Source organism: Paramisgurnus dabryanus, chromosome 14 (genome assembly GCF_030506205.2).
Source record: "Paramisgurnus dabryanus chromosome 14, PD_genome_1.1, whole genome shotgun sequence".
NCBI lineage: Eukaryota > Metazoa > Chordata > Actinopteri > Cypriniformes > Cobitidae > Paramisgurnus > Paramisgurnus dabryanus.
Window position 1 is genome coordinate 6,325,039 of NC_133350.1, and position 25,980 is coordinate 6,351,018.

At 38.3% G+C, this 25,980-nt stretch overlaps 1 protein-coding gene across 7 annotated transcripts in view; it reads right to left on the minus strand.

Moving 5' to 3' along the window:
- The window catches only part of map4k3a (mitogen-activated protein kinase kinase kinase kinase 3a), an 82,283-nt gene that overhangs the window by 53,428 nt on the left and 2,875 nt on the right, over positions 1–25,980 (minus strand). For all 7 annotated transcript variants that reach the window (XM_073811803.1, XM_065241096.2, XM_065241097.2 and 4 more), the window contains exon 2: positions 9,973–10,030. In XM_073811803.1, coding sequence (XP_073667904.1) covers positions 9,973–10,030 — 58 coding nt within the window. The remainder of the gene's footprint in view (positions 1–9,972; positions 10,031–25,980) is intronic.

A 25,980-nucleotide genomic window follows, 5' to 3' on the forward strand; every position in this document is an offset into this window, starting at 1 on the left:
TTGCTGCTTGGACAAAAACAAATGAATTTACAAATTATCCTGTTTAAAAGTTTACACCCTTCAGTAATAGTACTGAATGAGTGTTGCCTCTATGAGCATCAATAACTGCTTGCTGGCAATGCTAACATGATAACATTACAGCAACTTTGTGAAGAAGAACTTCAAGGCTCAACACGCAAATATTTTTATACTGGCCCAGTCAGGCAAGTGGTTCAGGTTTTCACATGCCCTGCCAAAATTTTCACTGGCCCCATAAAAAAAAAGATTTCAGAGTCACAAATTTAAAATAACAATTCAAAAGTCAATTATAGTTGTATTCTTATACATTTTATTCATCATTTGTTAAGACAATTGGCAATTTTAATTCTGAAATTTCACCCAACACCACCCAACAATCAGGAAGTAAAAACCTTGTTGCTAAGAATTAACATTTGCGACACTTAAAATGTGTCTCAATGGTAACACTGCACAAGAATAAATTCAGACAAACATAAAAATATATATTAGTGACAGAGGGCGAAGCACTGACAATACCGTTTACTGGCTCGAGCGTCTCTCACTCTCGCCCAGGCCATCGGGCAGTAATTTATGTTGAGCTATGAAATTATGCTACGTACACATCAAACGCTTAGCATCTCTTTGCTTCCTCTAGATTACTTTCTGTCATTCGAATGTTTCGCTTGTGTCGGATAGCGCGTTTTGGCGGCAATCACCCCGCCCAATTTGCGCCATTTGCATCGCCCCGCGCGAGGACGCTTCTGATCACGTCTTTGTATTGACTTTGTATGTAATCTCCTCATGCAAATTGTTGAACTCGTGTTTGGTGTGTAGGCCCCATTAAAGGTGCAAAGCATGCCGGGAAACCAACTTACTTCAAAGATTTAATACAAACCAAAGACTGTTTCGGCCCCGAAGTCAGGTTTGATTTTTGGTCCTTGGTAGGAAAAAGTTTGGGCACCCCTAGTCTAGTGTTTTACTTCCTCTTGGTTTAAAAGTTTGAGCACAATGTAAAGTTAACTGTATAGTGTTTTTGAGTGTCTGTCTTTAGCCAGACAGGCGAAAGTGTGCATTGATTTGAGAATGGCCGCTTAAGAGCCGCTCTCGAAAAAACCTTGGCTCCATTTCTGTGAGGGAGTGCAGAAGCCCATCTAGAGGTCTGGTATATTTCCCAACCAAATTCCATTACTGTACATGGACACAAGCAAGCAGAGCTACAGATAACAGATCTTGTTGAGGACAGACAGTGATTAACATTCAAGTCTGTGTTTACCACAAATGGAGGAAAGGAATGACATTTTATTACATTTATACTTGTTTGCCAGATTTGTTTCACGTGTATATTGATGGATTTGACAATATTTTCTACGTCAGTTCTTTCACTGCTACCATCACTTTGTTGTTGCGTCGCAATTGGTTCCACACTCAAGACAGTATTGTCAGTAAACCAAAATGCGCGATTTGGCAAAAAAAAATTGTAGACAGACGTTACGTAAACATGATGAGAGTGAAATTGATAAGTGAAATCAAACTTTGATGCTCCTAATCTCATCATTAGATTATGAGACCTAAGCCAGGATTTCACAGACATTTTTCAACAGGCGATTCCCAAAAACAGATTTCCCAAACATTTTTAGTAAACAGCACAGTCACAATCCTTCTGTCAAACAGAAAATAATCAGCATAATAATTCTGCATCTGAATAAACTGTCAACAAAGCATGTCATTGCGCACAGAAGTAGGACATGTTTGCGCTCTTGGGCATGTTTGTAGGTGCTGGAAAGATACAGAGACTGTCAGAAACGGGCTCTCAGCTGTCACTCTATTAAACATGCGTGTCAGCGCGCATATGTGTGCGCACGGCTAACAGTTTTATAGATGTGACAGAATGCAGTGTAAGTATTAAAGTGAGAATGTGTACGTGTTTACACGCATTTACATCTTTGGGCAGAATTTAAAGTGGACATAAGCGTGAGCGATGGCTGATTGGTGTGACGGTTATATTTACTGAAGGCAGCCTGGTTTCACATCACCTATTTAACATGAACTCTGTCCCTATTAGCACTTATGTCCCTACACAACAGGCGTGATTTCGGTCACACGTCGGCACAAATTTTCATCCTTTACTAAAGCATGCCTGTCTTTGCTCTAGCTATATGGAGATAATAGAAACTTAATTTAGAAAAACTATTTATTTATTATACGAAAAAATGCTAAAATAAACGTACACAATCTAAAAAATGCAAAATTATTTTTAACTGAGAATTGGGCCAAAAAGGGACAAAACCAAAGTAAACTTAACCCATGCTTGGTTGCTTCAACCCAAAATGCTGGGTAGTTTTATCCACCTTGTTGGGTCAAATTTAAACATTTTCTGGGATAATTTAATCCAAAAGCTGTGTTTCTCCCTTTTTGACCTAACGATTGAAAATAACCTAGATTTACACATGCAACATCTCTTTTCTATATCTGTAACGGGGCGTGCACACCAACTCTTTTACACCTGTGTCCGGCGCATTTTTTCAAATGTTTCCAATAGAAGCCAGCGTTTTTCCCAGCAGCTAGCGGTTTTCTTCCGCGCTGAAACCCACGCTCTGCGGTTTTTCCGCGCTCAACGCTGAGTGCCGAGAGTTGAAAAATATTCAACTTTGGGTGAAAAGCTCCGCTCGTCAGTTTCGGTTCTCAGACTGCCGTCCAATCACAGTGGAGGAGGGGGGACATTACCACAGCAACCAACCGGCTTACAGTTGAAGTATCAGAGCTACCAAAGCACTCAGCTGAAAAAATAGCTGGCATTCGGCGTCCTGCAGGCGTTTTTAGCCGCGTTTAAAAGTGTTGGTGTGCACAACCCAGTGTTTCCCATACATTGATTTTTTTGTGGTGGCCCACCACAGAATCAACACTGGCCCCCACAAATAGAATTTTCATGATTCCCATTTACATTTTTATTTCACCATTTAAAACAGCTTAATTCGGCTTAAAATATAATTTGATATATAATACAGATCAAATACAGATACAGATCAAAGAGTAGAAGTGAAACATATTTCAGGAGATCAAACTCAAACACAACATGATGACGTCACATATATGCTAATAAGCGGGTGACGTCATCACCACCACAGTCTCCTCAAAATCCTGTGGGAAACACTGCACAACCCCTTAGGAATCCCTGCACTATCATTGGCTGATACAGATGGTCACAGCTAATGGACAAAAGGGATTACAAAAAAGAACAGCTTTAAAGGGTAAATTTCACAAGGCTTTTTTAAGATGTGAAAAAGATCTTTGGTGTCCTCAGAGTACATATGGAAGTTTTAGCTCAAAATACCATATAGATCATTTATCCTTTAAAATGCAAATGAGCTGAACTCTGCACTAAATGGCAGTGCTGTGGATAAATAGTGCAGATTGAGGGGTGGTATTATCCCCTTCTAACATCACAGGGGGAGCCAAATTTTAGTGACTTATTTTTTCACATGCTTGCAGAGAATGGTTTACCAAAACTAAGTTACTGGGTTGCTCTTTTTCAGATTTTAAAGGTTGACAGAAGCACTGGGGACCCAATTATAGCATTTAAATATGGAAAAAGTCTGATTTTCATGATATGTCCCCTTAAAAATGTATTGCTAATTTTCCTATAACCGAATCTAGAGGCTTTACTGCTAACAAGCAAATTACAAATAAATCACTTGCGTCTGACTAAAGCTTTTCTAGGAAAAACTGTGCACACAAATTCTGTGAGATCTCTCGTGTCTTACTGCATCTGTTTGGGTCCATGTTCTCCCACGTTCTAACTTCAGACCTCATACTTGAGAACCATTTGCATGTCATCAATATATTTGTCTAAAGATCTTTGTTGACTGTGAAACAGCTGCGCCTGTGATGCAAGAAGTCTATACTGCAGCCACATACACACACAAACACGCACACCCCCTTCCAACACATGCATTAAACACACCTCTGACTCCGCAATGACTCGAAGTTCTGGCACTTTCACTCCCGATACATCTAGTGACATTTCTAAGGGCCGCCGACCTCAGAGCCCATGCATTTTAAATGAACGCCCGCTCGCCCGCAGCGCCTTGGTGCTCCCAGCCGGCTAATACCCGACCCCCCTCCGCTCCTGCATCTCCTCTCCTCCGCTTCCCTTTACATGCCTTGCGGGAATCAGAGCCGACAAAGACATAGCATCCAAACACACACACTCAACGTCCGCTTCGAAAAGCAGCAGAAGACTGTGTTTTAAAACCTTGAGAATTGACTGGCTGTCTGTTGTCTACATGGCCAGCATTCTGAAAAAAAAATTACTGATCTGAGCCTCTGTGTCAGGAGTGTGCCTGTGATCTCCACATATGTTAGCTGCTCATGTGGTTTTTGAGGGAACAGCCACATAGCTATATAGTGTAGCTGGTTTGAGGTGACTACTAGTTATATAACAGTTCAACAAATCCCTTTTGAACAAATATGCTACTTTTATGTGCTTTATGATTTTTGCCTGGCTGACAATAAAACAGACAAAAGTGTCTCACATATGCACCGTTCATACTGCCACCACCTTTCTTGCTGTGTGTCGCCAGTCGCTTTCAATGAGGATGTTAGGAGGCATTCCCAATTCTGTTTGCCATAAATGAATCCCATCCACTGCAGTAACTGACATGAGACGGATAACTTGATCTTTACTGCTTCACTCTCATCGGTAGTTGCTGCCTAAAGTCGCTCATTATTTGCATAAAGCTACTTTCTCACCTTTGTCGCATCGACAAGTCCACTTCCCGTCACAAATGATTAGGGGGCATGTACACCAAAGTGTCTGAAAACGTCAAGCAGACGCCCACTGCAGGCGCTTGACAGCTTTTTTCAGCTGAGCACTTTGGTATGATACTTTTGCTTTGTATATCAGTTGAAAAAATGTTGGTTGTTGTGTTGTTTGTCCCACGCCTCCTCCATTGTGATTGGATGGCTGAATGAAAAGTGACATTGATGAGATGATCGTTTTCCACAAGTTGAAATTTTTTACTTTCGGCACTTGGGGCTGAAAAACGCTGAGTGGCGGCGCTCAACGTGGACAAAACCTGCCAGCTGCTGCCATTTTTGAAAAGCGCTGCTCTTCCGTTGGAAACACTTGAAAACATATGCAGACCGCTGGCATAAACGCTTTGGTGTGCACTAGGGTTGTGCCGTTAGAGGATAGTATCATGTATCGACGACCGATAGCAGGCTTTCATGACGATAGTTGGCAATGGTTATTATTATTATTATCATCATAGTTTCACATTAACATGCGCATTGCATGCTTTCCTCGCATGAGAGGGTTTGTGAGTTTCACTTTTGCGTTAGAGAACTTGTAACGTGCACAGATTCCTTCTGGCGCGCACCTAGACTTAATGCTGGCGTTTTGGACTGTTGCTCAGACCTGAATGTGTGCGGCATGGACTCCTGTAATGCACATGATTCGGACTCTTCCTCACACACAAGCTTGTAATACGCATGGCTCTGACATTTCTCTGTAGAAAGGTTGTTAGCATGCATAGTTTTAAAACCAGCGAGATTGTTGTTCCCGCTGCCTGGCACGCAGGACATTTTAGAGCGCCTGGGCTTTTCCGGGCTCGGATTAATGGCAGTTAATCAGTTTTAAGAAGGTTGCGGTCATGACAGTGTTGCCCTTGCTTCTTTTTGTCCATCGATCAAGTGACTTGTCATAAATGAGAAAAAAAATTATTGTGTATCTCACAGGCTGACGATAGGACGATCTCAAAATGGGGCCCAACACTTGGACATCGCCAAGTTTCCACTGAAATGAATGCGATAATGGTGCTCTGCAACTGCTAGACAATGGTGGTCTGAACTGGGCCTTAACATGAAGAATGGAGCTAGCCCATATCTAGAGATCAAAAAATTATATTTTGTAGCTCATTGCATTTTTTTAAGGGAGCACAGATACTTATTTAAAAATCAATTTCAAAAATCAACCTTAATTGACTTAAAAGTTGCTTTGGATAAAAGTGTAGGTCAAATGCATGAATGTAACTTTAAAGAAGTCACTGAAGTAAAACCTTCGTGGAGCTTTTGAGATTTGCCTTTTCAAATGTATAATGACTGACCAAATAAATAATCTGATACAGAAAGTCAAAGTAAAACACAAGACTAATAGGCAATAAATGTTTTCATCTTTTCTTCTACAGGTACGTCCAAGGACATCAAAGTTCAAACTGAAGCAGAAAATTGAAATTGTAGATTTTAAGTGTCCACCTCTGGCTCAGCGAAGAACATTTTACCTGACCGCACGTCCGCCAATATGCAGCTCAAACTTGTCACAGTGAATAAGCTGTATGGTGGTTGACATTAAGAGGGAAGGAAAGGCAAGTAAGTGCTTGCTCATGAGGTCACCCTTCTTTTTATGGTGTAAGAATAGCCTTTGCTGTTCAGCAGTACACCGACGCAGGTGCCCGAAATCACACCAATGTTTGTGCACACCAAGCGTCTGAGCACACAGTTACTGTAGCTGTGTGTGCATGCATACAGTATTTGGCAACGCACACACAGATAAGATTTGAAAAAGACACCGAAATTGATTGCCTCTGCAGGCCTGTCAAAGTGGCAAATCGCTGCTTTCTGAAGTCCAATTTCATAGATTCATCAATTTTGAATGAAACGTATGAGAGCTTTTCCACACAAACACAAATAATATCAAACTGCCTTCTGGTCAAGGTGTCGTGTGCCAAATGTAATTCTTTCGACAATCAGCGCATCTCAACACAGATACGCGTCCCAAGATGCCCCACGCACAAGCTCTCCCAGGTCTCGGTGTTTGTGTCGGCATGTTTGTTCGTAAACAAATTTATCGGGTTGTTTTCAGATGACCTCCTGTTGATTATGTGTTACTAATGAGCCAAAACTCAAAGACATGTCCTGATCCCTATGGTGCTGCTAGAGAGTGAGACCCATCGGGATTAAAACAAGCATGTGTGCATTTCCTCCCCCTGATGCTTTGTAAAGGCCAGCTCAGAGACATTAATGGGTAATAACAGTAAAAACGCCTTTGCGGTACAATGCGTCAGGAATAAAATTCGCATGCTAATAAGAACTGCAAATTGATGGCGAAGTGGAACAAACTACAAAGACATCAACAAAAAAACACGTCAGATGGACAGCGGTGTTAATATCTTTTTCTAATGAGGCCGACTTCCTATTGATTTGCTAGAAAAGTAAAGGTAAATCTGGGACTAATAATTGATTTGTTTGTTCATCGTGGCAACACATTTTCCATGCAAACCAACACAATTAACAAGACATAATACAAAAATGGCCCTTGGGAGACATTGTGGCCACCGTACATTTACGACGAACTAGTTGCCTTAATTTGAATGTTGCGACAACAACGGCGCACCACTGTCTGACAGCGAATGGCATTCTGTGTATTGACAAAAAAACTATAGAACTGTAAAGTCAAATTTTAACTCTTTCCCCGCCAGCGTTTTTTAAAAAGTTGCCACCCAGCGGCAGAATTCTTCATGATTTTCGCAAAAATGTTATGCATTCCAGCAAACGTTCTTCTTTAAATATATAAACATACAATTTATGAAATGAAAGAACAGACTCTCTGCTTTAAAAAAAAAAGGTTCATTCTACCTTCATTAGTTCTCTTTTTATCACCTCTCAAATATGGGTAGGTTTCTTCAAAAACACCCAATTTTAATCATTTTAATTTTTGTGAAGGACTTTTGATAAAGATCAGATGCAGAGTGATCTTTCACGTGAGGCGTTACTTCCGGGTTGTATAAGTTGCAGAAGTCAACCTGGTGGATAATAGCGGTATTGCGGAAAGCCGGAAATTCTCGTTATTGGCAGGGAAGCGTTTTCTCTTAATTGACGAGTTAACTCGTCAATGAAGGGAAAAGAGTTAAATGTGTTCTCAGTTTTTCACAGCACAGAAAAATTTGTTATTAACCACCCAACCAAATTTGAATGATGAAAAAAACGTCAAGTAAATAAAATAAGTTGGATCTTGAAAAAATAGGCACCATTCTCTGCTCTCAAGCGGTGGGGGCGTGTCCACTGTCAGCACTGAAACCACACCCACTCGCTGGAAAGCTGCCTTCTTTGTCAACTTTCAAACACCGCAACAACCTGAATGAATACTCGCTATTATTGTGTTAGAGGCAGGGCCATGTTTTTTCTTTACAGGGACTTAAAAAAAAAATCACCTTATTTAGAATAATGGACATTTGTAAGTTTTACACTAGACATGCAGTATGATTGAACAGCAGTTGTAACTAGCATCTTACATCATCCATCTTACATCCATCATCCATATCAAATTTATAACATTCCTTTCATCCATAGACACTCATTAGACAGATCTAAACCAATACAGACAGACAAAAAAGATCGAGACGTACCCGGCCTTCTTTAAAAATGCATAAGTTGTTTTTCCACACACTTTGACGATCAAGTCCCTATAGCCTAATCGGTAGAGCACTGTGTTAGCATCGCAAAAGGTCATGGAGTTCGATTCCCAGTAAAAACACATACTGGTAAAATTTGTAATGCACAGTAATTCGCTTCGGATAAAAGCCTCTACAAAATGCATAAATGTAAATATAATGACCCTGCTAATGGCATTGCTCTAATAGGCACCAAAAACTAATTGCGCAGGCATTGTTGTGCGTGTTTCTCGGCCGTTTCAAGTCTGGACACGTATTTCCAAAACACTTGAACTATATCACACTTACACATCTTAAACACTGCTTAACAGATCTCTAGCTAAGCAATGCGGCCTATTCAGACATGGACATCTGAAAATCACATACAAACATTCACTTATCTCTACCTGCAGCTGAGAAAGCAAAGTGCAGGGCCTCCAAAACCCCTATTATTTCTCTCTCTCTCTCTCTCTCTCTCTCTCTCTCTCTCTCTCTCTCTCTGGAATGAGAGGCATGTTGTAATTACTGAGGCTAAAAGCTGACTAATGCACTCGCTCCACCTGCATCAATGCATGTGAGTGGTTGCTGAATTCTTGGTCAATGTTTAAACCATGCTGGGCAAAACAAACAGGCCTACGGGTTTAGTATCATAAACGAATATGATGTAATTTTACTTAGTAAAACTTGCTTAGTCAAAAGCCCTGAGAAGAAGATGGCTGTGGTTTGTGACTTGTTTCCTCTTTAATCCCAAACCAGTCGAAACAGTTTGAGGTCTGCTATTGTTCTTGCAATTACTGCTGGCACAGCAAAACGAATCACAAATAGACTCGCTATAAAATCAAAATGAAATTCGCACTCCACTGGTTTTCCTTTAAGCCAAAGGATGTCATTTATCAATCCAGGCGACTCATGGATTAAACAGGTACATCCATTACAGTCACACTGATATTCAATATTGTCAAACCGTATCAAACCCCAGACCCCATTTGATGTCTTCCCCCGCTGTTCCCTATATTCGACTGACTCGAATCATCAGGGTTATCCTTGATCAGAGCATTAACACCTTCAGTGTACATCTGGAAAGGTGGATTGTATTTCTACTCTTAAACATTTCACCACCCTGATGGGCCTAAAGCACTTGGTGTCATTTCTGCCTTGCATTAATGTAAGTGAGAGGATGTGTGATGCACATGTAAAAAATTACTCAACACCAATAAGGCGAAGAAGCAAATTACAAACTATGATTTTACAAAGATTAAATATTGACTAATAGCAAAAGATCACTTTATGATTCATTATTTATAAAGGAAGTTGCTTTTATCTTAAGCAACTTACAGTACTGCGCAGATAAGTGCACTAGTCAAAAGCGTAATCATAAATTCACAGCCACTCTTTGCAGCGCTCGAACCTACAACCTTTTGCTTACCAATCCTCAGCTATAGCTATAAAGCCACATCATCACCTTCAATAAGTAAAAATCCTGCACTGAGAGAGAATATGATCACATAGACTTTGTCACTTAAATAGGAAATGAATGAGAGATTCTTACCTGGCTCCAGTTTAATGACCTTAATGGCTGCCAGCTCTCCTGTAGAGACATTACGAGCCTATAGGAGAAGAACATGAGAACATAATCAACACTTATCCTGGTGTTTATAACTGTGATCATTGCTGAAAAATTTCAGAGGTGATTAGAGAGCATGCAATCGGATTGAAAGCCAACATTACTATTGACTGACCAATTATTACATTGTCAAACAAGGCTTTAGCTAAATGGTATATACATGTAAGTAGTGATGGGGTGAACCAGCCTGATAAATGAATTGCTCGGTTTCCCGAACAATGCTCATCTTTCATTGGTTGATCAATCAGAAAATACCACCCATTGGTTGAACCTGTTAGGTTGATTAAACGGCATATACAGTACTTAACCTGATAAGGAACACTGTGCCGTACACGGCACACCCCCTCCCTTGCACGTGAGGTTGCATTACGTCATTGTAACTTTGAAGCATTAAATCTTTAAAATATACGGTCATGCGGCACATCGTTGTAAAGCTTAGACTTTTGGGATTCCATTAAGCGCACACAGAAAGCATAATATGATTTTTAGCAGTCATAAAACTGTAATCTAGTTGTTAGTTACCTGAACCGGGCGGCGCCGATTTAGGATATTTACTTACCTTCAAAATCTTTCCTTTATCCGCTTCGGTGAAATTTTCCAAAACAAATTGTTCATAAATCCCCAAAAGTCCAAGGAAATGGAATATCCAAGCCTTTTAATCCAAAACGATTTGTTCATCTCACAATCTTGACGTTTCTGACCAAATTACGATATAAATAGTGTATACAATAAGTTCACTAACAGACATTCGTTCGAATCTCACTTTTCATTCATGATTTATAATGAATATATTCGGATGTCATGTTTATTGTGCAACGTCTGAGGAACAAATGCGCCCCCTTGTGGAATTTCAGCCGTTCCATAAGAGGTTAAAACCTCTCGACGCGCACTAGCTCGCGGACGGAAAGACGTCAGTTTTTTTTAATGCTGCTAACAATATATATATAGCCTACTGTGTACAAACAACAATAATAATAACACTACTATACATCGTTTAAAAGGTCTAAGGGTTTAGCATCAGTGTATGGTGTCCGTTTTGAGATTAAATTGCTCTAGCATCATAAATATAGTATTTTATTACAGAAGTCCAGATAACAACATGCATAATATAAACTGACTCCTTACCTTTGTGCTGGTATAAGGAACGCGAATCGAATCCAGTCTGTTTCAGATGTGTGAATAACCCATAAAAACTCTCCAACAAAGTACATCCAATGACCATTTTTGTCCACAAATGCGTATAATCCATGAAATATGGATATATTTTCCATTGTTTACATCAGATTTCAGATGCATGTCTTGTAATAGATTATAATATACAATCTGAGGACTATTTAAATCGTAACACTTGTATATGAGATCACACTCGCGTTCAAAACCAGCGCTCAAACTTGATTGTACAAGTAGGCGGGAGTATAATACATAATATCCAAACAGCGCTGTCAAATATCGTGACGTCATCTGAATCGCACGTTCCTCCAATGACTTCATGGAAAATATTGATAGACAGAACGTGTAGCCAATTAGAACACGAATTCAACGATCTTTGTGTGAAGCTTCATTTCCTGGTGTGGATACGGCATTTTATACGCTTATATAAGGATAAACAATAAAAAGAACGAACGTGTATGCATGTAAACAAAAGACTTTTATTTTGTGGCTGACTGGCACTTAGAAAAGGCACTAGTCTTACAAAAACTCTTGCAAGAACCTCATTTTTGGGTCTATTGACTTCAAACGTGAAATATAACTTCTTTAGACTTGTGGCTTTGGCCTCATTGCATTTCTAGGTTTCACACATATATTTATCATTAAGATTTTTAGTGTTAAAAAAGATGTTATGCAAAAAAAAAATTATTACAATGTACTTCAGCCTCTCTAACTTTTTAAATTTTTATCTTAAAATAATTTTGAAACATGGAAAACGAAGCTCAAAGTGTCTTCTATCTAATGATACCACAGTTATGCTTATACTATAAATGGTTTAGTAAAAACAGCCCTTTTAGTGAAAGTAGGTATTTTCATGGTTTCGGGCCAGAATGGGGGTGCTTTTCAAGAGGTTAACATATTTATTAGTAGACCACCTGTCTACTTGTCTCAAAGACCATCCAGCATCATTGAAGTGCTTTAATGCAGACTCTTTTCTGCATTACAACGTTTCACAACGTTTCACAATTTTGAACAAGAATATCAAATTGAATTCACGTTTTAACAAACAAAGATGAGCAGGCACTTCTCGCAGAAGTGAGAAATTATTCAAGCGTAACATTTAAATATTAAAACGTGTTCTGTATTTAAAGGATTGGAAGTAATTTACTGTAATCAGGCATCTGAATAAAAAACATTAAAGGAATATTCCATTTTCTTAAAAGAAAAATCCAGATAATTTACTCACCACAATGTCATCCAAAATGTTGATGTCTTTCTTTGTTCAGTCGAGATGAAATTATGTTTTTTGAGGAAAACATTGCAGGATTTTTCTCATTTTAATGGACTTTAATAGACACCAACAATTAACACTTAATTCAACACTTAACATTTTTTTTCAACGGAGTTTCAAAGGACTAAAAACGATCCCAAACGAGTCAAAAGGGTCTTATCTAGCAAAACGATTGTCATTTTTGACAAGAAAAATAACAAATATACACTTTTAAAGCACAACTTTTCGTTTAGGTCCGGTCCAGCGCGACCTAACGTAAATGCGTAGTGACGTAGGGAGGTCACGTGTTACAAATATAAAACTCACGTTTGCTGACTATTTTAAACAATAAACTGACACAAAGACATTAATTAGTATCAGTTGACATACAACAACGTAGGAACGGTCCTCTTTCACCACATTTGTAAACACTGGGGCGGAGTTTCGCGGTCGTCCTCTGTGACCTCTTGACGTGATGACGTATTGCGTCGGGTCACGCTTGCGCATGACGACCGGATTTAAACGAGAAGTTGTGCTTTAAAAGTGGATATTTGTTATTTTTATTGTCAAAAATGAAAATCGTTTTGCTAGATAAGACCCTTATGCCTCGTTTGGGATCGTTTAGAGTCCTTTGAAACTCCGTTGAAAAAAAATGTTAAGTGTTGAGTTAAGTGTTAAGTGGTGGTGTCCATTAAAGTCCATTAAAATGAGAAAAATCCTGCAATGTTTTCCTCAAAAAACATTATTTCTTCTCGACTGATCAAAGAAAGACATCAACATTTTGGATGACATGGTGGTGAGTAAATTATCTGGATTTTTCTTTTAAGAAAATGGAATATTCCTTTAAATTGTTTGCTATTTTTCTGCATTTCTTGGAAAATTAATTCATGGATGAATAAATATTTTTTATATTTTAGAATTTGAAATACTGTGACTAGAGCTTACACATACTAATGCATTAACCATTAAAAAAAACAAAAACGATTTTGTTAATCACCAATACTGTTAGTTTAAGGCAGCTGTGGCACAAAGCTTACATTGGGTGGAGGTCTAATCAGTCCCTCCAGAAAAATGCGATTATGCGATCGCATGATTCAATGCATAATCAGCTAAAGTCTGCATATTTATGCGGAGGCCAAATTTTTTAAATACGCCGCACTTTCACCACATATATTGCATGATTTCATAATCCCCCCATTTTGATAGCAAGTGATATATATGTTAGCAGAAAGTTGAAAAATTTTGCATTTCCTTCACACATGCACAGCCATGTCCCCTGTTGTTATGGGAATGTTAGGAAGTGACGTAATTTCACGACGTGAACATCAATAAAAAGCTGCAAACAGTTTTTGCAAGTTGACACAGTTTTTGCAAGTTACACATAAAATTGCATAAATATCCCACATATTCCTTCGCATTTTTTTAAGAAAACGTGGCACAAGTATTTTTGCCTGTAACAATCACAAAAAACTGTGTTTTTCTGGAAGGACTGTCTAATACATTTGTTAAACACTGTAGTTGTCTCTGCATATTAGGCTTTTGGGTTTATGCATTTGTCAGATGCTTTTTTCAAAGCTATAATGCATTTAAGCTACATTTTATCAGTACCCCTGGAGTTTGAACTAGAGATATAAAATGTTTCCACCGATACGATAGCTGATTATTCAGACTGATATCTGCCGATAGCGAAGCAGATAGTTTGGTGGTTATATTAACTTGCATTAACTAAATTTTTTATTTGGCAAATTTTCTGGGTGTTATTTATTCAAATAATGACCATTAATATTGAACATTAAACTAGTGATGTTTCTTTACATTTTCTACACACAGAGCTCAAATTCATTGTATTTTTCATTTCTATTTTGATTGATTGAGAATATATCGGCCATGACTAGCATCTGTTTTTAAACTAGCCAATAGCCGATGGGTTGCTTTTATCGTTGGATACCGATAACTGGCCGATATAACGGTGCATCTCCAGATCGAACCAATAATTTTGGCACTGCTAATGCAATGCTCTTCCACTGAGGTTCAGGAACACTAAGGTAGAGGTCTACACGGAAGACCCGAGACCCGAAGACCCGGGACCCGACCCGGGACCCGTACGGGTTCGGGTCTATATTCTAAATGATCAGCCGGGTCCGGGTCGGGTCTCAATCTATTACTTCGGGTCCCGGGTCTGTTTAACATTGTGGGTAATACCCGAGGTCAATCGGGCATGGAGAACACACACTCACATTTAAATAAAATATTTCAAAATCAGCAACAAAAACTTAGATGAACTGTCGCATACATTTTTCAATGACGCTAAAATTGCGTTAAAAAGTTTATATTTGGTTGCTCCAACGCGCATGTGCTCTTTTAATGTGTCTCTGGCTAGTGCTACCAGTCAGGAGCTTCTGCAGTGAGACGCAATGACTTTACCTTTGACAATTAGCTCTTTTATTTAGAAGGCGGGACCTATTCCGCCGTACCGCACATTTTGCACTGACTTCTCTAATTTTTATAATAATATTATAAATTGACCGTCTTGCTGTTATATCTAAAGTTTTCGCGACTCAAAGAGCACAGAGATGATAGCAAAGCAGCAAAGCTAACGAAAGCAGCCATGACACTGAACGAGCAATCGTTATTATAATCCAAATGGGCAAACATTATTAAGCAAGTTGACCCGATGTAAAACTGCGTCGTTTAATACATCACCATGACTGTAAAGTGGACTTTAAAAGCTGGAATAAGCATTAAACATTTCAATCGTCAAGAGAGGAATAACATGGATGGAACTTTCTTGGAAATAAGGATTGTGCATCACACAGACAGGTACAAGGAGGGAGAAGACTAACTTCTATGGGTAAGACAAAAAGTTTAATTTTCGCTACTTGTTTATTGACTTATTAATAACATTTAACATCTGTCGGCCTGCAAAGACTAAAGTAGGTATCATAAACAGCTGTTCTCAGTTGACTACTACGGATATAAGGTAAACGTTGGGGTTATCATAAACAAACAAGTCAACTGGAAGCATAACGTATTAACAACAAGTCATACAGACTGTGAATACTGATCAATTTTCTGCTGGTCAGTAGAGCAGAATGTTTTTTTTTCTGTCTTTCACAAATCTGAACATTCACATGGACCGAGTCCTAAATATTTCATGATTCAGATGAGATTTTCAACACATCTAAAGCACAACACAAACACTGACCACTTTACAGATACAAAGTAGAAAAACACTACAACACATTTAACAACCACACAGATGGACCGACTAATTTTGCACGTCGAAACACTGTCTTTTGGTCCACTGTGAATTATTCAATTATTCAAGTTGTGACAGCAGGAAAACATTAGACCAAATTAGCCTCGAATTCAATGAAGATGTCAAAATGGTCAAAGTATTTCTGTTTCCTTCACCTAGCAACACTGTGAGTTCTGACAGTAAAAACACCAGGGTGATTGGTAAACTGACCAGGCAGAGCATGACCGGCAACGTCCCATAGGAACACAACACTAGTGGACTAATCTGTCACAAAATAACATCACAAAACTCAAATGAAGCCCACTGATTAAGGAATTATTGCACCACCTTTCAGTCATAACATTCATTCAGGATTGACATCATTCTATTCCACATTTAATTCCAATACGTCTTAATGAAACTCATTTATTCAGGTCTAAACCAAACATCAGCACGGCTTTCGAGTCAAGTCGTGTGAAGAATTTTTATGCATGATCAATGATCGGTCTCATAAACATTTCCCTGTGGAACACAACTCAGCATCCAAAGCGATGCTGCAAAACACTGATGCAAGAAGAAACTGATGCAAAGTCAAAAGCTATATCCTTGTATAGATCATCTAAAGATTCACTTTTGAGATGTCAAAAATGCCAAAAATCAAACAGCTCTTCACCGTATATTTATATTTCTGTTGCGAAGTGCTTTGAAGAAAATCTTGATGAATGCTTTCAGCGAGAAGACATGAAGACCTGAAATCAGACCTACACTGTAAACACGCAAAGCGTATGGTATGTCACATTGATGTGTACGAGATGCATGAAACGTTGGGTTGTGTCAGCACGTTATATAAAATCCTTGCTTTGAATTACCAGTGCAAAAATAAAAAACACAGCCGTGAAAGTATACAACTAGGCTAACATTATTCTTATATCCCATAAGCTGGCTAATGAAAAACTGGACCAAATCACAAATACTGAACAACCAAATTGTTTAGATTTTAATGATCTGGGTGAGAAAGCACAATTTACCAACGTCTATGGTAAAGGCATGCAGATTAGTACGGATCAATAACTTCATCAAGCATCCAGGCACGGTGCTCAATAGCTTGTGATTTAAAATGATGCTTTGTAATGAGCCTGCAATTGGCCCCTACAAAAAGGTAAAAGCCAAAGATCGTGAGAAACAACACATAAAAGCAAGTTTGGATCTGTAAACTGTGAAAACGTGTGCTGAAGAGTACAAAACATCAGTCAAGGTACATTTACCAGGGTCAACCGAGCCAGAAACAACTCACACGGCGTGCGACTTGACTTTAGCACCTCACAATTTCTTCAGTGAGCTTTCGAATTGTAGTAATTGGTTAAAGTAGCACGCTGAAATAATTGTGAGTTAACTGCAGAAAACTCTCGCACAAAAGTTCATGAAGTACTTTGGTATTAAAGTCTGCTATGTAACCCTCCAACTTTCCACACATTTTTGAATGTCCTTATCCCCCCCATGGGTGGCAAAGCTTAGAACGACAGCCGAACGCTCCACCTGCACAGGTGCAGCACGCAGCAGGCTGCGAGTGGCTGCCATGTCAGGTAATTACAGAGAGGGGGGATAAATCACTGCAAGCTTGGCCCCCGACCAGCCGAATCTAGGCCAATCATATTCTGTACTGCCTGGCGAATTTGATGCCTTGTATTAACAATTTACCGTGCCAATGCAGTACTGACCTCCGATAAACAACCCGTTTTCCTCTCTAATGTCTTTTCTGCACCGGTTTTATCAAACATTTTATCCGATTCATTATTCATGCTGTATTGCAGTTAAACGCAGAGTACATTATGCACCAAGAATTCTAGTGCATGCTGACAGGAGCGTACCTGAGTGTGCTATAGCATGAATATGAAACTACAGTACAAATGAGACTATGGCCTGTTTAGAGTCCACCATCAACAAACTGATTCCTAAGTATTGGGATTTCTACTTAAAAATTTAAATGTGATTTTATTGCTTGTTACACAATAAAAGCACTTAAATGAATGAATAAGAATTAGGCTACATTTACATTTATGCATTTGGCAGACACTTTTATCAAAAGCAACTACTTTGCATTTTATCAGTATGCGTTTTCCTTGGGATCAAACGCATGGATCTTTTGCGTTGCTAAAGCGATGCAATACCAGTTGAGCTACATGAACAACACGAGCTACAGGAATTAAGACTAAAAATTCATTATGGCCCTGACTGTGTACAATTACTACAATATAAACAAAACAACCATCAAAGATGTATAGCATGAGCTATTTAGTATTTCTTAAAGGTGCAGTGTGTAACGTTTAGAAGGAACTCTTGGAAGAAATGCAGTATAATATAATATTAGGGCTGTCAATAAATTAAAATATTTAATCTAAATTAATCGCATGATTTCATGAGTTAACTCGCGATTAGTCGCAAATTAATCACATTTTAATTTGTTCTAAATGTACCTAAATTTAACACTTTTCAAGTTTTTAATGCTCTTATCAACATGGATTTGGATAAATATGTATGCAAATGTATGTTTAAAACAGCCATGTTTACACTTTCAACAGAACAATCAGCCATAGTTTTATATATGATTTTTCCTTTAGAAGACCTTCTTTCTCCATTTCTGTATCATTTGTGACCTGTGCTGGCAAATTGATTTTGGATGAGGAAATTTTCACCCGAAGATCGCTTTTGAGTCTTGTCACTCTTAATAACTCTTTTAACATCAATCAGGTCCCGAACTTTATCTCTCTTAATCATTTTTTTAACATCAAGCAAGTCCTGCAGTCTATTTTCTATAATTTGCATGCTTTAAAAACAAAAACAAAATATGATCTTTCAGGGCTCGCAAAATTTTTAAATCCCTGGTAGCCCTTCGGGTGGGCACTCTTTCATTTTTGGTAGCCCGAAATGAATACAACTAGCCTGAATAAAAAATACACTGTTTAATGTAGAATATTGATAAATCCTGGATTTCCATGTAAGCCAACTATTTCTGCCCATTCCCAGCTAACAATTTGGTTCCCAAAACGTTCCCCTAACATTAGTTTTTGGTTTCTAGAATGTTATTTTCCAAGGTTTTTGTTTAAAAGCAAGGAATGTTTTCTTAAAGAAAAAAACATTCCCCTAATGTTATTTTTAGGTTATTTTAACATTTCCCTAACGTTAGAATAATTGAATTGTTATATTACTGAAATATTATATGAATGTATTATAACACAGGTTATTTTTAATATAATTTAAAATAATAAAATACCTCATCACATCACACATTGTTTTTAGATAACATGGTATTTTATCACATATATAAACAACCAGTGACTTTAACACAACAGAAGACTTAAAACAGATATTTATTAAAAAGGAATAAACATTTAATTCCCTTTAGGTTAACAGATCTTACCATAGCCGTTTATTTTCGCTAGAATAATGTTAGACTCTGAGGTAAAACGAAATTATAAATAAACATTATATTCGCTTTAGGTAAAATATCTTACCACTGCTGTTTAGTCACCTATCAAAAGCTTCTAACATTATATTCTCATAATAGCATAGACGTGTCAAATCGATCGGAAATCCCTCAAATATATTTTCCTTCTCACATATTTAAGTTACTAACTGAAGAAAGAAAAAAAAAGCTAAAACAATGTTAGTCTATGAGGTAAAAATGAAATAACGTATTTTTTTTTAAATGACTTGAGTTCGCGCTGAGCACAAGAGCAAGCAGGTGCTCGTGAAGAGCGAAGCCGGGAGAAGCCCGTGCAGAGGGTCGCGTGCATTTCAGACGTGCACAGTAAAGAATGGGTTTATTTATGCTTTCACTTCATCTCCTGACAGTTTCACTTGTTACGTGAGGATAATGACTGAGAAGATGACGCGCGGCCGAAATACATACAATATAATTACCAAACTAAATCTGAGACAAAGCAAAAACATACAATTATTATTTCCTCCCCAAGATAGCTCGACGAGCAGGGCGGAGATACATTTCGGTAGCCCGACAGGAATTCACAATAGCCCCGGGACGTCGGGCTAGCGATTTTGCGAGCCCTGTCTTTGCTTTAGATTATAGATTTGGGATGGTACACCTCTCAGGAAACGTACAGATAAAGATCATTTTAGATGTTTAATGACCATTTAGAGCATTGGATTCGCTAGACACGAGCTTAATGTTCTTATTTTTATGAAAACTCAGACTCATCTAGACAGCGTGGGTCACTTGCTGCGTCTCAATTCATCCAGCTGTGGGGTAGACCAAGGGTCAAACAGAAATTGCGTGTTGCGTTAATCGCGTGTTAATAAAATTAGAGGCGTCAAAATGAATTTGCGTTAAAGTGTTATTTACACGTTAATTTTGACAGCCCTATATAATATACATAACTATATTATCGTGTATAAAGACCTTACATAATGAAATGTTGTTTTATTAACTTAGAATCTAAATACATCGCAGGTCCCCTTACATGGAACACGCCATTAAACAGACAAACTGCTCTATAATGTGCATTTTTTTATTCACTACATTGTAAAAAAACAATGACATCAGGGCTCGCAAAATCGCTAGCCCGACGTCCTGGGATTATTTTGCTTTGCAGTCGGGCTATCAAAACGCATCCCTGCCCTGCCTGTCGGCCCATCTTGACTTACAGGGAGGAAAAATATATTTAAATGCTTATGCATTATGTCACAGATTTGGATGGGTAATTGTGGTGTATGAAATTCAACAAAATTCACATTGAACCACTATTAAATGTTGAATAAATCTGGTGTGGAGATGAGCAGGAACAGTTGATTAGCATGGAAATCCAGTTTTTTTTTTTTTATTAAAAAACAACAGCATGAAAACAACAGCAAGACTAGCAGATTAAACATTGTGGTTAGAGGCCCTATTGGCTTTGTATTGGCAAAATTTGGCCCGTGCTAAAACTAATTGAGGAACCCTGTGCTATGCCCACAAAGTCAAGTGGCATTTTCTTATCTCTGACTTTAGTTAATATTTTAGATTCAGAACCTGAAGTTTATAAATATTTCACTTCAGTTGTACTGATGATTGTCATTTCGTGTGTTATTTGCGTTTTGACAGATGTTTTGTCTCAATATTCTACATTAAAAATAATGTATTTTTTATTCGGGCTATTGCATTCCTTTCGGGCTAGCAAAAACTGAAGAGTGCACGCTCGAAGGGCTACCAGGGATTTTGAAATTTTGCGAGCCCTGGACATGTTTTGTCCTGTGACGGCTCCCGTAGCTTTACTATGCGTTTCGAAAGGGAGAGGTGAGCTGGGGTCTGAGCCGTTGGTTGCAATTCACAGTCTCACTGCCAGACGCTGCTAAAAATGGACACACTGGGCCTTTAAAATAGGGAAATAGTAAAATCATTAAGATGTGGTCTGTGAGCTAAAGTTTTTCTGTGTAAAGACATTGCATTACAAGCGGAAAGATAATGGGTTCGATTCCCAGGGAAGATGCATCCTGATAAAAATGTTAAGCTTAAATGCACTGCAAGTTGCTTAAGATAAAAAGCATCTGCCAAATGACATATTTTGTCCCATATGACAAGAATCGATGCTTTGCGAGAACAAATCATTACAAACACATGGTCGATTGACTGTCCATTTCTGCCTAATCAGTCTGGCTCTAATTCTGTTACCAAACATAATTAAGTAAATCACATTCTTGTCCAAACAAAGGTAGAATATCAGTCGCTTACACTCACTATGGGAGAATACAATTTCCCCCGTGGCTTCATTTGTAGGACAGTAGATTACTTTGTCATGTTGCCGTGTATTTCTGCTTACTCATTGAAAGGATGCGAGGAGGTTGAAAGTGCTTTCGTTTCCAGAATCTGGAGAAATCTCAAGGCCACATAAGTAGGCTACATGGAAGGACGTTCTATTAAAAGAATCAATGTTATCCAGTTTGTTGTGAATTTCAAAAAGGCGTGAAGGCATAAAACTCATGAGACTGGCTTGAGTGCATTGACCTCAGCTTTGCGAGATTCCTGTCAGGGGGTCTGGGGAAAAAGATTCCGGGACTGTGGTTGTTCCGACTAATGAATCTTGGTTGTTTTCCTTAGAATGTCCAAACAAAGATCTGACACCTCCCTGAACAGACAGTCGCAAAAACAAGGTGGAACAGGTACAAAAATCTTACACAATGATTAATGCCTAAAGGATTTGCAGAAGGAGACTGAGCCGAAAACACATTTCAAAATCCTTACAGTGATGACTGAAGGTGTCAGAAATCGTAAAACTGTATATAAACAATATGTTGGCTTATAATTCATATAGAAATGTGTGAAATGCTGCATTTCCAATCCTCTTTAAAAAGTTGGGTTGTTTAGACCCATGGTTGGGTAAAATGTGAATATTTTCTATGTTAATTTAAACCAACTCTTGGGTCTGTCCATACTTTACCTAACCATTAGGGCTGGGCAAAAAATTGATTTTTCAATTAATCTTTTTTTTTTTTTAAATATGGTCGATTAAAAATCGATTCTCAAGAAACACGAATCGGTTTTTTTTTTTATGAAATAACCTGATCCTGTTTGATCAAGGAATGCGACTGTTTTGACTTTTTCAGCATATATTTTTCATCTTGCATCAAAATTGAATTGTATTTAACATAATTGTATGAGATGGCTTCTGTTTTAATGTACCCAAGTGTACCAAAAATAAAAAAGTGTAATACAGGTTGGTGGCTCATAATTTCTTTTTATTAATTGCCCACTTGTAAACTTATGTTCACTTTTTTTAATAAATAAAGTATTTGTATTAAATCTATATTCATAGATTTGAACCGAGAACCAAGTATAAAAATCGGTCCGAGAATTGGAATCGAACAGAGAATCGAAATCGAATCGATCCGATAGACTATGAATCGAAATTGAATCAATACAGAACTTCTGAATCGATACCCAGCCCTACTAACCATGGGTTAAAAAAACTGACGATTTTTTATTTACTATTAAACAGTTAAAAAAGGATTTGTTGGTTCAACTTAAAAAAGTAAGTAACTTGGTTGCCTTAAAATGTTGAGTTGATTTGACAAAAAAAGTTATGTAAAAACTATCATCAACAAAAAAATTTAAGTTAAAATTTTTTAAGGCAACCAGGTAACTTGTTTTTTTTTTTTAAGTTAAACCAGTGTACAGTAATTATATATTAAAACCAATCAATATTTCAATAAACTTCAGTTAACATATATCTTAGCATATCTGTCAGGACTATTGAAAGTCAGGAGTTGCGAGCATGTCCCAAAGCTGACCGTTACCAATCTCTGAAGCACGATAGTGTTACAGGATGGAGCAGTGCCCAGTTGTTGAAACAGGTGAATAATTAATGATCATCTTTTCCCGACAAAGTCAATTCAGAAATGCCCCCACATCAGCAGCGCAGCAGGAATCCGTACGTAGCAAATCAAGGAAATTCAATCATCTTGAATTTCATCCTGTCTGAATGTTTTCACAAACACTTAGATCCCAGAACCCTATTTCTCATGACCTAAAGGTGATAATTCCCATTAGAAATCACAAGATGAGTGTTTATCCTTTGAAAGGAACTTGAGATTTCCATAGAGTGAAAAGTAAATAGGATTAACCTAATAGAGGGGAATTGTGATTTTAATCCACCGTGAAACCCAACAGCCAGGTCAAATCAATGGTTTAGGGTCAAATACAAGAATTCCCTATCAAAGTCCACCTTTAAAACCTAAGAGCTAAAACTGTAAGATAATACGACCTGATCTTACCAAATCATGTAGGTGCGATTATATTAAGTAGGGCTGGGCGGTATGACGGTATATTCCGTTACCGCGGAATAAAATGTCAGACGTAACAGATTTTTCTATTCCGTCTATTCCGCGGAATGCAAATAAGCGGGCGTGGCTAACGACGCCCTCCAGCATGTTAGACTGAGTGTGACGGAGAAACTTGTAAAATAGTTCACTTATAAAAATGAACGAGTTATTTGTGTAATTTTATAATAAGTGCCAGTGAATCCACCGCGGGTCACGCAGCGAGACTCTTGTCTTGCTCGCTCTCGCGCTATCTCTCTCGCGCACTCTCTCTCTCCTCATGCAGCAGCCGGCCGGTCTCTCGCGTGCAGAGGTCTCTCTAGGCAAGCTCAAGGAGCTGCGACGCCAAATAAAGAGTTCTTCTCGCACATAATGCTAATAGTTGTAAAGTTTTCTGAACTTTAAGCAAGCTAAGACAAAACTCGCGTTTATATCAGTGACACGTGCGATGCTGGAGTGATGTAGTTTGACGCGCCATTTGCTTATACAAACATATTTGATCGGAAAGACGAGAAAGAGATGCAAATGTTAAGGTCTAATAGAAAGTAAAGGGCTTCAAGACCTTAAAACAAACTTTATGATCATCACATCATAGCACCTGTCACATTTATAATATCTAGAGCTTCTTCTCTCATATACAGGTATTTGTCCTGTCTGTAGGTTTTTGCATATATTTATACCTGTTCATTTTACATATTGCATATGTTTAATGTAATGTATGCATAAATACAAAATACAATGAAGCCATACTATAGCTTCAATAGTCTATAAAATTAATAACTCAATTAAAAACAAGATTCTGTCTAATCAAGATTTATCTGTTGTTATCTTCTGGGCATTTTCACTGTAACATTATTAACTTTAAATTGCTCATAATTTAAAACTGTGGTGAGCATTTAGTTAAAAGCTATAGTGAGTGGTGTATTTCTGTACATTTTTATCATCAAAAAACAATATAAACTGAAAAACATTTATACCGTGAAATATTCCGTTCCGTGAAATAAAATGACTCATTCCGTGGAATAGATTTTTTGGTCATTCCGCCCACCCCTAATATTAAGGTGAATTTATTTGCAAAAATGCTATTAAAAACTGAAACCAAACCTCTGTGGTCAGAAATAAATAGATTTAGTTTTGCTGACATGAACTAACATCCACCTTTTTGCTCAATCCCTTGCATTTTCCCGTCTGGACTGGCGTCAGCTTGTATTCAGCCCCGCGGAGAGCAAGATCTACTGTTTAGACTGACCCGGCCTTTCGAACAAACTCACGCAGCGAAAAGCCAAACTTCCTGCGAGAGAAAGAAACTGGTGTCTTTAAAGGGGGCCAGAAGTGAAACAGCAACACAGAGTTGTGTGATAGATGAGCTTACACAACCATCTATCCACAGCAACCTTCTGAAGGAGAAGCAATGCATTCTGTCTGAACCGGACAAGCATGGACCACTTTAATAGACTTCTCTCTTCTTTATATATTTTTTTACTCTCTTTGGACAATGGCACATTTCTACTTTCACACACGGCATGAAACGATTTCTTAAACTGTTAACAGCAAAATGCAATCAATACAAAACCACTATGAGAATACAGAGAAGCAGAACTATCAAAATAGCATCACCAACATTTGACACATAGCCAATATAAGCTGATCAAACTGGGTAATTAGTTATATCCTTAGACCAATGCAGCCGGTCTTTTGTTCAATACTTACTTTCTTTGCCCAATCAATACTTTACATCTCTGTATGCTTTCAGGCCTTTTAAAACCCATCAGAAGCATGCCGACATTAGATTTACTCCAAACTGTTAGGAAAACAAGCATACCCAGTAGACAAACAAACACTATCAAACACCTGTGGCCAGTTGGATGGTATTTTACGAGCATCTATTGTCCTATTCACAATTTAACATTTCCTTTAGTGTCTAAGTGTGTATTAGTACACATTAACTATATGCAAAAGGTACAAACTCCAAATTAAACGATGACGCGAGTTATCGTCTCCAATGTAAATCTCTTTTTTTGGACTACAACAAACACATGCATTGTAGGCAACAGTTTACTTCTAAAGGGCGATTTATAGTCGTCCGTAGGTCCTACGCCGTAGGTACGGCGTAGGCTATCCGTAGCCTGTGCGTAGCTCTGAGGCGGTGAAAACAAGATGAGACGGTGAAAACAAAGATGAGCCAAGTTGAGGAGTGATTTAAATCAAACTGCAACATAAGTCGCTGTTTATTTACTTCCATCATTGCTGGTCTTCTCAAATTATACACAACAAGTTGCTGTTTCTGGGTTAACTTGCTTAGCTTCTTCTTCTGTGACTTCTTTTGCTGCTACTGTGGTTACACGCGTGATTACTGCCTACCAGCGGTCTGCGGGAGTGTTTGCACGTCGACGCGGACGACGACGCACAAGTATAAATGAAAACCAACGCGGAACCTACGCCGTCGCACCTACGCCGTAGGACCTAC